At 43.9% G+C, this 14,279-nt stretch overlaps 1 protein-coding gene and 1 long non-coding RNA gene across 2 annotated transcripts in view; both read left to right on the top strand.

Moving 5' to 3' along the window:
• Window positions 1-10,154, top strand: part of LOC308457931 (chondroitin sulfate proteoglycan 4-like) — a 33,876-nt gene extending 23,722 nt beyond the window's left edge. Inside the window, exons 8-10 of the mRNA XM_080972194.1 lie at window positions 1,069-1,238; window positions 4,964-5,147; window positions 6,380-10,154. Of these exons, the coding sequence (XP_080828320.1) occupies window positions 1,069-1,238; window positions 4,964-5,147; window positions 6,380-8,427 (2,402 nt within the window). The 3' untranslated portion in view covers window positions 8,428-10,154. The remainder of the gene's footprint in view (window positions 1-1,068; window positions 1,239-4,963; window positions 5,148-6,379) is intronic.
• Window positions 10,155-12,047: 1,893 nt separating this feature from the next.
• Window positions 12,048-13,570, top strand: LOC308458564. The gene is made up of 2 exons (XR_013977561.1): window positions 12,048-12,368; window positions 12,767-13,570. It is a non-coding gene; the product is annotated as an uncharacterized lncRNA (long non-coding RNA).
• Window positions 13,571-14,279: the final 709 nt, after the last annotated feature.

The raw sequence follows: 14,279 nt of genomic DNA, 5'->3' as shown, positions 1-14,279 counted from the left end.
AGGTTAAGAACTTTGCTTCAGGATGAGAACAGAAATTGTGCTCTGGTGGCGCGGCGGCAGCAGGAGGCCCCATTAGCTAAAGTGGTGCTTCAGGTTAAGAACAGTTTCAGGTTAAGTATGGACCTCCTGAACGAATTAAGTACTTAACCCGAGGTACCACTGTACTTACATCTATGATTCTAAAATACATTATTCTGTGATACTGCCAATTTCAAGACAATTAAATGATTTGCAGTTCATTTCTTATACTTGTGAAAGACTGAACTAGTTTAAAAGTTTTTTGTTTTTTTTAAAAAGGTTTCTTTATTCTTACTGTCCTTTCTGTAAGTTTGGTTGAGTTCCTGCTTGGCCTCTTTGACCCATTATATAATAGCCCTCTGTTGAGTGCATGATGTAGCAACAAAAAACGTTAACCACATCAGCATGGACGTTATTATTGGTGAAATACATCATTGTGGATTGCAGACAATATTTTGCTGGAGCAATGTATCAGTTTTGTTTTAATTACCTTGATTTCTCCATCCCAATATTGCATTTCTAGATTTCGGTTTAATGCTTTATAATTCTCGGTAGAAATAAAACAAGTTACTTAGTAGTTCTCCTGCTGATCAATTTCCCCTTAAACTTTGCTGCAGTGAGCTTCTACAAATGAAGAGAGAACCTGTTCTGAACAGTAACAAAGAGCTGATTCAAACATGCGGAAATTATGGGTGGTATTCAGTTAAATTATGGGTGGTATTCAGTTAAATTATGGGTGGTATTCAGTTAAGTTTTACCGAGAAGACACCCACTGAAATTAATGAACTTATTCATGTTCATTCATTGCAGTGGGTTTACTCTGAGTAAAACTTAGTTGACTACCACCCTAGAAGTTGAACAGTTCTTCCTAGACCATACTACTTCAGACTGGGAGTTCAGTTGGCTTTTGTACATTAAATTGGGAGGGACCACTGCCTTGTCCTTGGGCGGCAAAATGTCTTGAGCCAGCCAATTACAATTGCACGTTAAGCAATTTATATGCTAAAAAGTGCTCAGTGCAATATTAATATACTGCTTATAATTATTCAGGTTCTAAGAAACCCATTACATCTCACCATCTAAAAGCTGTCACCAATGAAGTAGCTGAGTCGGAAAACAGAACTATACTATTTACTGTTGCAAAATCCCCGAAACTTGGAAGACTCATCAGTGTCTCTGGTAATAGCACACAGGATATTACAAGTTTTACGCAATCCATGGTAAGAGTCCGTTTTACTACGGGTGTCGGCAATATGGCTTTGTTACAAATACTTCTCTGCTGTCCGTTATGTTTACACACTTATTCGAGGGGAATTAGACAATATTTTCACAGAAAAATTCCTACCCTTTTCATTTGATCAATATGGGCAGAAGCTTGTTAGGGACAATATTATACAGCAGGGATTCCCAAAGTGTGAGCCATGGAATTCAGATGGTCTGTGTGGCTTGCCTGTACAAATACAATTAAATATCACACAGTTGCTACAGCAGCCAGAAGAATTATTAAGTGTTCCACCAAGACCCACAACAATTTATGAATGGTTTGGGGGTTGGGGGCATTTGGGAACCACTGTTATATGGTGTGCTAAGTTTAATGTGAAGGGTCAACATTTACTAAACCTATGTAAGAAAAGGGAGTGGAAGATTATGGCAATATATATATCCTCAACGTTATAGAAACCAAGTTTGCATTTGTTCTGGGGAAACCTTATAAATTTGAGGGAGTGCAGTGTATAGTTGCTAAGAGGCTGAACTACAGGAAGTTTCTAGTTCAAATATTGCCTCTGCTGTAAACTGATTAGCAGAACAGTTTCAAACAAATTTATTCAGAAGTAATAACCTTTTTTTTTTTTTTAAGAGGGCTTTACTACCTGCTAATTTAAAAGTATGATTGCATTCCAAGTGACTTCGGGCAAGTTACTCTCTCCTGAGCTAAAATGTGCCTATGAGAAAAGTTGCTCTAAAGAAATAAAACAGACTTTGTTTCTTGGTAATATGATGCACCAGGCACTATCTTAGAAGAAAGAGGGTTTCCCCACACTATCGTCTTACACAGGAGGGAATGCGTATTTTAAGTCAGCACTTGCCACCTGTAGTTTTCATAAGTGCTTGTGTTAGTTTTAAAACAAGTAAAATTCTGCTGATTGTCTGAAGGTTCCTTAGATCAGAGTTAATCAAAATATTTAAATGAATTAATCAGCTAAATGTTGTCGCCCTAAGAATACGGTTACAAGATTGCTGTAAAGGGGTGTGGATCCAAACCCCACATTGGGCAAAAGATTCTTACATCGGAGGAGGTTGGACTAGTAGTTGAACCTTGAGGTCCCTTCCAATTCTACAATCGCAGTAATGGCCTGGCTGGGACGTACCTTTCTCATCTGATTGACCATAGTTTCCTGGTTCGGACATAATGAGAAACTATGGTTAGTTAGGTCAAATCCCATTTAGAATAAAGCAGGGAAGAGGCAATGCAAGGACAGCACACAGGGACAAGGCTTGAGCCTGTCTCAGTTTATTAAGCTGAGATATATACAGCCAAACCATGTCAACAAATGTGATGTGTTTAAAATATTCTAAAGCACAATATTACTGACTCTAAATTCTGATTATTGACTTCAGTTTTAATTAAGACAGTTTTGTCTTCTTGTCGATCCTTCCTTTCCTTTTCTGAAAGCAGCACATTTCCATAGTCATGTTGCAGGCAGCAGAAGCAATGGTGCTGCCAGGTTGTGAGGTGGTTTGGGGCGCCAGCATCACTTCCTTTACCCCCCAGCCCCCTCATGCTGCCCAAGTTGCTCCTTCCACCCTGCTTTCCAAGTAGCGGGAAGGTAACACACTGGCTAGATGTTTGTTCCTTTCGTTTTGCAGTGGGGAGGGGATAAAGGAAAAATAATCTGCTTGTTACCTTCCTGCTACCAGGATGGTAAGAGGAAGGGGGGAGAATGGGTCGGCTTTTCCTTCTTTCCCCCAAAACAGAACAAAGAAAAAGGGGCATATTCTTCCACCACTCCTTACCTGCCATGTGGGGAGTGAACAGTGTTAGCATTTCACTCCTCCGTTGCTGGATGTGTGATTGTTACATCACATGTCTGTGTTTCCTTTCTAGGCTTGGAAAGTGTGAGAACGGAAGCTAGTCTTATCTCTTCTACTCTATTGTACTGTCGTACTTTCTTTCTTTCTCTCTCTCTCTTGGAGAAGAAAGAGGAGAGACGCCATGATTGCTTTTTGCTGTATATGTTGTTGTTGTTGTTGTTTAGTCGTTTAATTGTGTCCGACTCTTCGTGACCCCATGGACCAGAGCATGCCAGGCACTCCTGTCTTCCACTGCCTCCCACAGCTTGGTCAAACTCATGTTGGTAGCTTCAAGAACACTGTCCAACCATCTCGTCCTCTGTCGTCTCCTTCTCCTTGTGCCCTCCATCTTTCCCAACATCAGGGTCTTTTCCAGGGAGTCTTCTCTTCTCATGAGGTGGCCAAAGTATTGGAGCCTCAGCTTCAGGATCTGTCCTTCCAGTGAGCACTCAGGGCTGAATTCCTTAAGAATGGAGAGGTTTGATCTTCTTGCAGTCCGTGGGACTCTCAAGAGTCTCCTCCAGCACCATAATTCAAAAGCATCAGTTCTTCGGCAATCAGCCTTCTTTATGGTCCAGCTCTCACTTCCATACATCACTACTGGGAAAACCATAGCTTTAATTATACGGATCTTTGTTGGCAAGGTGATGTCTCTGCTTTTTAGGATGCTGTCTAGGATTGTCTGTCTAGGTTTGTGCTGTATATATCGCTTAATAAATACTTAGAATGCACATACCAACGCTCCACTTTGTTTCTGCTAAACTCTCCTGAATGAGCGTGCACATAGTTTTCTGATATGTGTCGCTGGAAGCGTGCTGGGACTGAAGATTTATGGACGTCCCGAGCTGCGCTTCATAAGGAAGATGCCCAGAGAGGTTTGTCTCATTCTGGGGGCTGCGTGTGCCCCCCCCCAGCGTGTTTCAACAAACAGATCACTTTTTCTAATATTGTTTTCAGTGCTTTAGGTAGAGATGGTTAGTGCACCAGCTTTGCAGAATTAAAGATGTCAGGCATGACTGTCTGCAGCATCACTCAGACGTCTTTATTGCCTGCTCTGTGAAATGTTTGGTGGGGGGGAAGGCTGTTCAGGGACTGTCACTAGTCTGACCCTAGTGGTGCCACTGAGAGGAAGGAAGCTCGCTTGTGTGCTAATGTGCCTGCCTGTTTTTCTTGCTGTTGCAGTTTACAGTGGTACCTCGGGTTAAGTACTTAATTCGTTCCGAAGGTCCGTTCTTAACCTGAAACTGTTCTTAACCTGAAGCACCACTTTAGCTAATGGGGCCTCCTGATGCCGCTGCGCCGCCGGAGCATGATTTTTGTTCTCATCCGGAAGCAAAGTTCTTAACCTGAAGCACTATTTCTGGGTTAGCAGAGTCTGTAACCTGAAGCGTATTTAACCTGAAGCGTATGTAACCTGAGGTACCATTGTATATTGTACCATATGAAGTATTCAAACATGAAAACACCCAATAAAACCACAATGTAAAAATTAAAAATGCACTCCCTTATGGGTTTTCACCTTCCCTAACAGTATTCTTAGGTAAGGGATTCTGGATTTGAAGGCATTTTTCCTTTCACTTGTGAAAGCACCAGGGTCTCCCACTGAGCACTCGTTGCCATGAACCAGTGGATTTGTTAGCCGGCTTGAGGGTAAACCTTTTGTATTACACATAGAATTAAGGTTTTGCGGTCATGGAGTTCCCACAGCACTTTCACAGGATTATAGGTTTTAACTCTGAGGTTTGGCCCAATTCCACATGTGAAGTAATTCTTTTCTGTAGGCCAAAGAATTAGCTGGAAACTTGTTTTGGACCAGTTCTGCTGTCTTACCTGCATGTTCCAGTAATTTGTTTTTCCTCTCTCCTCTGGACAGGTAGATGAAGGGATGCTCATCTATGAGCATGCAAATAAGGAGGCAGTTTATTGGAATGCACAGGATTATTTTACCTTTACAGTCTCCTCCCCACCAGCAGCTCTGGATCCTCAGGTGTTTCTCATTAATATTTCTTACGAAATTAAAGGACATGATCGGACCACTCAGCTACTTGCAAATACAGGTAAAACCAGTATATTGTTTTCAATCACATTTGTATGATTGAGGAACTCACGACAGCTCACATGAAGTTACCCCTTTCTCTCTCATAAAACTAGAATCTCGGGCCATTTAAGGAAGCTGAAAGTTTGACAGTGAGTAAAGTACTTCTTCACACAGTGCATAATTAAACTATAGGCCGCGGGTGGCACTGTGGTCTAAACCACTGATCCTCTTGGGCTTGCAGATCAGAAGGTTGGTGGTTTGAATCCCTGCAACGGGGTGAGTTTCCATTGTTCTGTCCACTGTGGCGGGAAGATTAATAGCGTTTCCGTGTGCTCTGGCTTCCATCACGGTCCTCCTCCGTGCGCCAGTAGCACTTTATTCATGCTGGCCACATGACCCAGAAAGCTGTCTGTGGACAAACGCTGGTTCCCTCAGCCTGAAAGCGAGATGAGCACCATAACCCCATAGTCGCCTTTGACTAGACTTAACCACCCAGGATCCTTTTTTTTTAGTTAAACTATGGAATTTGCTTGCATAAGATTTAGCCACCTGCCTAGATGGCTTTAAATGAGGATTAGACAAACTCATGGAAGATGAGAAACAATGACTTGCTCTACTGCCAATGTCTATATATCTGGTTGCTGGGAATCTTTAGTGGGGAGAGTGTTCATGTACCCAAGTCCTCAATGCGGGCTTCCCACAGGTATGTGGTTGGGCACTGTGAGAACTGGAGGCTAGACAAGATGGGCCTTTGGCCTGATTTAGTGGGAGTCTTTCTATGGTCTTAGCTTCTTTTTATCTTCACAACTACTCAGTGAAGTAAGAGGAATGAGTGGCTCAAGGTCATTTCATGTATGTGCAGGGACTAGAGCTCAAGTTTTGCTGACAAATTCGAACACTTATCTTACTCCGCACTGGGTCTCCTATTTATTTTGGCTAGTTAGAGCAACTCCTCTGCGCAAATTGTTAAAAGTATAATTTGTTTCCTTCCATTCCAATGGCAAACTAAGTAAACGGCTACTTCTTTCCCAACATTTCCTAAACTCGTTCTCCCCCTACATCTCCTTTTTTAGTCTTTTGTCTAGTTTCTGTTTTGGAAATTATAGATCCTGCCTCAGATAGAAAGAACTTCAGAGAGAAGTTTGTGTTTCCCTACTCATTAAAATATTATAATCTATCATAGCCCTCTAAATCATGATTTCTTGCTACTGTGAATTAAAACTACTTTTTCTTTCTTTGAAAAAACAATAGGTGCTGTTGTCCATGAAGGAGGCAAGATTTTAATTGACAAAACTAACCTAGATGGTTCAAATTTGCTCTTTAAATTACCTGAGACACGACGTTCTGCATATGAAGTATGGTATCAAGTGATATCATTGCCCCCGCATGGCAGAATTGTAGTGGGAGAAAGAAACATTACTAGGGATAAACCCAATTTCTCCCAATACATCCTTAACAAATTTGGAATCACCTATATACATGATGACTCTGAATCACTCATGGACCAATTTATTTTTGCTGTGTGGCTAAACCAGAAAGGCAAGTCTGCAGTGAAACCCGATTCTGGTGTTTTAGAAGAGACATTTAATATCACTGTTGTGCCCGTGAACGACCACACTCCAGAGCTAAAGACAAAGCAGCTACATTTGAATGTTTTACAAGGAGATACAGCAGTTTTAGGACCAGAAAACCTGAAAGTGGAAGACTTGGATAACACCCCGGAAGAGATCAAATACACCATCATAAGCAATCCCCCAAATGGCTACCTAGCATTGCAGACGCATCTCAACGAATCCATCAAGGATTTTACACAAGCTGATGTCGATGGTGGCAGAATCTGGTTTGTGCAAGATGGAACTTCTTCCTCTGGGGTCTTCTACTTTAGCGTGACAGATGGAAAACACCGTCCACTGTACAAGCTTTTTAACCTTGAGGTGACACCCATGGCTGTCACCTTGGTCAACCTAACAGAGGTGGTGCTTTCACAAGGGCAGAGCAGTGCTGCTATTACAAATGTACACCTTTCAGCAACCACAAATGGGAGAAACGCTGAGATCAGTTTTGAAGTAACAGAACCCCCCAGATACGGGCATTTATTGATCGGCAACGAGCGCGTCACCAAGTTTTACCAAGCCGATTTATATGCAAGTAGACTAGTATATTGTATGACGGACCTCACCGCAACTGGAGATAGGCTGGGATTCACGGTGCTCACATTGGACAGTAATCTAACAGGACAAGCTATGAACATCACGATCCAGCCTCTTGTGCGAACGGCACTTGGCTTGAACATTCCAAATAGGGTGGCTTACAAGCTAAAAGCCAGCGACCTGGATGCTTCGCAGCTGGCAAACTTGACAAACAGCAACCCCAAGTTTGAAGTGATGGTGCCTCCAGCTTATGGGAAAGTGCTAAGGAGGTCATTAAGCAATTCTAAAAGTGAAGCTGCATTCTTCACACATAGCGACATCGACAAGGGTGCTATATTCCTTGAGGCAGATGCCAATATGACCGGGGTTGATGTATTAAATGATTCCTTCACATTTGTACTCAGAGCAGACAAAGTGCAGCCTGCCATAGGCCAGTTTCACTATGCCATAGTGCCACATGATCCCTCGCTGATTCAGATGTTTACACCGGAAGTGCCACTCTTAACTACTAGCGCAAACATTTTAAAGACTTACACCGTTACAAAAAACGAACCTGTGATTTTTCCAGAGGGTGACGGGCACAGTGAAGCACCAAGCCACACTCCGTGGCATAACCAAAATCACCAGGGGCATCAAAACAATAAAGAGGCATGGTTTAATGAGGAGGTTGCAAGAGGCAGATCTGCCTGGACCGAGACCACCATCAAAACAAGCTCCAGAAGCACCTGGATTCAGCCCCCTCATAGCAGCAACCGACTGCTCATCATTGTACCACTCACCGCTGTGGCAGTTCTGTTCATTGCGAGTGCAGTGGCCGTTTGCGTCTTCCTAATGTGCCACAATCCCAAAAAGACCAAACCTCTCGTTGCAGGCCAGCCGCCAGCAGCTCTCAGCAGCCCAGGCTTTTGCCAGGAAAGGCGTTTGACTGTCCCTGTGGTCACAATGACACCCCTGCTAGAAGGTGCAGGCAAAACAACCACCTTCCCGTTCATGGCGGTCAGACGGGAGCATCTTCATCCTGTGCCAGTTGCCCCAGCTCCAGCCAAAGAAAGTCTTCTGCAAAGCAGCTGGTCTAGACTTGACCCAGAAATGATCCAGCACTGTCGGAAAACCAACCCAACTTTGAAGCGCAACCAGTATTGGGTTTAGTGTGCCATTGCATCAACTGAGGAACATGTGGGCTTCTGCTATTTTGACACTGGGTTGCTTTTGATGGTGTGTATTTATTTTAGGTTAAAATATGCATTCCCTGGTTGTTGCCTCATTAGAAGCCCTGGCAGGTCAAGTGAATATCTTAGTGGGCTTTCAGCTAGATTGGGGTTGGAGAACCTCAGACCCTGGGGCTGAATGTGGCTATCCAGGCAACTTTACCTGGCTTCTGGGACTCTCCCCAGCCACCCTCCTCCCTGAGTCTGTTTGCCTGGCTAGAATGGATCCTTGAACTCTGAAAAGTTGTCTGGATGGAGGGCAGGGAGGGATGTGTGAGGATGTGTAGAAACAAACATAGGACTCAGCTACGTTCGTAGATATAAAGCGCTTTATATGTGTTAACAACACTGTGACGCCAGATGGCACTGTGGAGTCCCGTCTTTCGCCAACGGGATTTCCCTGTATGAAGTTTACAACGCGTTTAACCAGATTGCTTCTTTGATGTGTCTAGATCCAGCCCTACAGTACAGAAGTAGAATTAGCATGCCTTGTTCCACCCACGTCCATTCCTGGCTCCCAGTCACCACTGGCATGCAGCCCAGAAGGGAAGGTAGCTTTTTTAAAAAAGGTAACCCACCCCTGAACTAGATACTTAAGGTCCAATCTTGTTGGTCAGTGCACAAGCAAAAAACCCCCAGAAAGAGGCACAGGGGCCACTTCATCCCACTTTGGGTGGCTTGGCAGTATTGGGGGAATATCTAAGATGATGTGCCTACTTCCCAACATGCCTCAGTGCTATTCTGCTTGGAGCAGCTGGTATTTCCAGAGTTAGTGCATGCAAAAGCTCTTGCATCAGGGTGAGGAGCCTTTATTCTGTTGAGTACTGCATTCTCTCAGGGGTTAACCACCACATGCTAGGGGTAGTTTGGGCTTGAGCCAGAAGTGGGCAGAGTCAGACCTGAAATGAGTGAACCTCTCCCTTTCTCTCTCTCTGCCACCTTTTCTTTTGGTTTCTGCCCCCCTTCTCTCAATCCCTTTCCCTCTTGCTACCCGCCAAGACTTAACAGAGGGCCACATCCCTGTAGAAATAGCTGGGGACAGAAGTGTACTAAAGGCAAAGGTAGTTTAGAGGCTGAGGTTAGGGCTTAACTCAGCAGTTCTCAACCTGTGGGCCCCCAGATTTTGTTGGACTACAACTCCCATCACCCCTGAGCTCTGGCCTTGCTAGCTAGGGGTGATGGGAGTTGTAGTTCAACAACATCTGGGGACCCACAGGTTGAGAAAGGCTAGCTTAACTGGTGAACTGCAAGGAGGGTGTATTTTGGGGTCTCAGAGCTACCCTAAGTCACAGCAGGGAATTGGTGCAACATTCTGATAAGCACTGTGAAGCTTCCAGATTGGCCAGGCTTTTGCCTTGTCAACAGATGTTGGAACAAAGATGGAGCCTTGATATCTAACGTGACTTGCAGGGTTTGTACCTGCCATAGTTTGCTGGTTTGGATGTAATGGCAAGTTATGGTTTGCCCCAGACCAGGAAGTTACGGATCAAGTGGAGCACATGGGGGAGAAGGGCGTGTGCAAACACAGGGCTTTTTCAAGTATTGCCAAGCTATGGTTTGGTGTGACAGCCAAACCGTAAATATCTTATCAATCACATAATACTTTGTATCCTTCTATGCACATTTGTAGACTTAGGGTTTCATGGGTAAAATATGCAATTTTTGACTCGAGAATCTCTATTTTCAGAAAAGTGTCAATTTTGTTACTTTTGCAATCAGCTGGGGAATGTGTGCAAATGCTTCTATGCAACAACAATTTTAAAAAATCAAACTTGATATCAGCAGTTTTGCACCCTCTCTCGTATACTGAGCCTACTTGCTTTCAAAAAGATGTGGATATTCTCCTCCCCCACCAAAATAATGGGCCTGGTGCTAATCTCTACCACATCCTTCTGACCTTGGCACAGTCAGAAGGCACAATTGGAAGACAAAACAGTGTCATGGTGATTTTGAAAGGTATTTGTTTAGGTCTGTGAGCAAAGAAGCCACAATTCTCTTGAGCAGATGAAATGGATGGCATAGGGCATGTGCTGTCGTGAGCCTTCACTGCTTTGTGTGTTTTTCATTACAAATGCTGAACGTAGTTAAAAAATACATGCTTCACCTCTCATCCGTATAGCAAATCTGCATGGCCGTCGGCCAGTCTGCAGCATTATCTTTATGTTTATGCCTTAGTCTAGAGCAATATATCCTCTTGTATATTGCCAAGCCTGGGCCAAAATTCTGTCTCGAGTTGCACAAAATAAGAACTGATTTAGCTTGAAACAGGTTCAGTAAGAACTCTGTATTAGAACAGCAGAAATGAAGCTGTTTTGTTGTATCACAGAATGTGTTCTTCAGACTACTATATGAAGTTGAAACAGAAATACACTGTAAAACACAGCAACACTTACCACAAGTCTGTAGAGTCAAGCGTGAGCCACCCGTCACATACTACGGTCTGCCAGGGACTTGACGTCCAGTTTCTCTTGTCCTAGGTTGCCAACAAGATATACTTCTTGGTCTGTGTTCTGCTGTTGGGTTATGCGCCGTGGGCCACTCTGAAAATTTCAGTTTCTCATTTTTCCGATCTTCAGTTTCCCACATTTCAGTTAATCAGTTTGTGAATTTTCTTGTGAATTTTATTTTTAGTCTTCATGAAAATTCGCCAGCCCTTTAGTGCGAATTTCTCCCAATATGCTTAGTTTTATAAAGCAATTTCCCTCAGTATAATGCATTTTCGTTTGTTATTTTCACAAATACATGCTTTTCTATGCGACCTAGTGCATGCACCCCCTTAATCATTACGTGACAGGTGAACTGCACTGAAAAAAATTAGAGAAATGTGAATTTCAAAGGATGGCTGAGTTTTAGTTCACATATTGTTTTGGAAAGCGAGAATTAGGTTTGCCTATAAAGGCAAACTGGATCAAATTTCTCCGCCACCCCTAGTTGTGGGGGCCTGATGCCATTCATGCTTAAATACCACAGAAGACTTTGCTGTACAGTCAGTGCGTTATTTTATTCTTGTTTGGTTGAAATTGCATTGCTGCAAGCTTTCAGTTATCATTTCTAAGGAAAATACGCTTTCTTAAAAAATTCGGGTAAGCTTTATTTGAAATGTTAAGGAGAGTATTTCTTCTAGAAATCATGACTTAAAGCTTGCAACAGTGTGATTTAGCTACCAAAGGGCCCAACCTTTCCCTCTGCTTTAGATATTGACAAAATGCGTGCTGGTTTCAAAAGGTGCAGAAATGAGAGGTGACTATACGTGTGTGTGTGTGTGTGTGTGTGTGTGTGTATGTAAGAGAGAGAGAGAGAGAGTACTTAATAATACATCAGAATATGTAAAAAGACAAAGTAGCTTTGGGACAGTCAGTTGGTTAAGGTAAAGTAAGGGGACCCCTGACCATTAGGTCCAGTCGTGGCTGACTGGGGTTGCGGCGCTCATCTCGCTTTATTGGCCGAGGGAGCTGGCGTACAGCCTCCGGGTCGTGTGGCCAGCATGACTAAGCTGCTTCTGGTGAACCAGACCAGCGCACGGAAACGCCGTTTTTATCTACTTGCACTTTGACATGCTTTTGAACTGCTAGGTTGGCAGGAACAGGGACCGAGCAACGGGAGCTCACCCTGTCACAGGGATTCGAACCGCCGACCTTCTGATCGGCAAGTCCTAAGCTCTGTGGTTTAACCCACAGCGCCACCCGACATTTCTCATTTCAAAAAGTAACTATTCTCATCCCAAGATGTACGTGTCTAGACCCACGCATGGCACTGAGCTGCTATCGTTTTCTTGTTTTAAAAGAAAAGCAGCCTGCATTGTTGCAAGACACAACTTGCCATACACCGGAACTGCTGTTGCATTGAGAAATCTTACCAGTCTGCTATGTGCTGTTGGTAAAGGTGCAGAAATGAGAGGTAAAGGTACCCCTGCCCGTACGGGCCAGTCTTGCCAGACTCTAGGGTTGTGCGCTCATCTCACTCTATAGGCCGGGAGCCAGCGTTGTCCGCAGACACTTCCGGGTCACGTGGCCAGCGTGACAAGCTGCATCTGGCGAGCCAGCGCAGCACACGGAACACCGTTTACCTTCCCGCTGGTAAGCGGTCCCTATTTATCTACTTGCACCCGGGGGTGCTTTTGAACTGCTAGGTTGGCAGGCGCTGGGACCGAACGACGGGAGCGCACCCCGCCGCGGGAATTCGAACCGCCGACCATGCGATCGGCAAGTCCTAGGCACTGAGGTTTTACCCACAGCGCCACCCGCGTCCCACTATGTGCTGTTGGTACAATGCCACAAAAGTCGAACACTTTTAGGCTCCACTGATTGCAAGAGGAAAAAAGGAAAACAAATGAAATGAAATGGAGAAATGTTTCATTCTGGCTGGATTTTATTTTATTTTACCTTGTAATACTGCAGCCATAAAAGTGGAGGAGGGAGAAATTAAGACTGATCAATCCCCTCCCACATCCAGTACTTTGCTGGTTTTGCACTGACAGTGGGGAAGTGAAAGTAGAGTAGCACTCTTGACTCTTGAGCTCCTCTGTCCTCTTAAGTTTTGATTGGATTTACTGAATTCCGCCATATGAGCTTCGCTGCTGGCGTAGTTTCCTTCCTGAATTGTTTTTTGGGGAGGACTTGGGATGCTTGGGATTCATGCTTTCCCCAGATCTGTCCCCAACACATACTCCCTGTTAGTTTCTATCAGCATTGGCGTTGTGATTTCAGGGAAGGCAAGGGTTGTGAAAGTTTCTTTGGTAATGGGAAACAGGATATATGGGGTTGGGCCTCGCTATGTGAAGGCAAGCTTCTCTCTTTGTCCTCAGAGGAGGAAACCCACCCCATCCTACGGTCCAGGTAGACATCTTCCCATGAATTGCAAGATAAATTGTTCCTTGCCCCCTGCTGCTTTTTGTTACACTGGGATTTGAGAATAGCGTTTGATTTCCAAAATCACAAAGCTGAATTGTGATAAATTGGCTTTTATACAGAAAGTATATTTTATACAAGGAAAATTTATGTTGCAAAATAATTTATGAAAAAGTAAAACTATAATGTAGAAATGCAATATGGTTTTATTCCTCTGCAAATAAAATCTAACGTCAAGTTCCTTTGTCTTTTTTTAATTTGTAGCACATACTGAAATCTTGGTAGGTTTTGCCATATATTATGTGCAGTACATTACACCCATGCTACTGGAGGTGGCTCATATTATAGCCATGTCTTCCATTGATCCCGGGGCGAGGACACATGTATGTATTATTGAGGCTCCAGTTACCCCTTGCACCTGTTCTGCTGTCTTATTTATTGCTGTACAGTGGTACCTCGGGTTACATATGCTTCAGGTTACATACGCTTCAGGTTACAGACTCCGCTAACCCAGAAATAGTGCTTCAGGTTAAGAACTTTGCTTCAGGATGAGAACAGAAATCGTGTAGCAGTGGCGTAGCAGCAGCAGGAGGCCCCATTAGCTAAAGTGGTGCTTCAGGTTAAGAACAGTTTCAGGTTAAGAACGGACCTCCGGAATGAATTAAGTACTTAACCCGAGGTACCACTGTACTGTCAAAATAGGGGTGCCAACAATTCATTTGCTGTCAGAATGGGGCCATGATAGGGCAGTGTGCCCCTTTGAGGCAGCATGAATCCTTATCCACGTGAATCCTAGTCCAAACGAACATAATTCTGAGCCATCTTATCTGATGAGTCGCAGGTCCCTGTGATGTGGATCTGCTGGAAGGTGCCACAACTGAGCTGAATCCATTCCCTTCTGAGGTTGTGCCAGGACGCTGACAACTAGGAAAGACAGGTTGCAAAT

The sequence above is a fragment of the Podarcis pityusensis genome (assembly GCF_964106645.2).
Source record: "Podarcis pityusensis genome assembly, chromosome: 11".
NCBI lineage: Eukaryota > Metazoa > Chordata > Lepidosauria > Squamata > Lacertidae > Podarcis > Podarcis pityusensis.
Note: the sequence above shows the minus strand (reverse complement) of the source record. Positions and strands in the feature narration are given on the sequence as shown.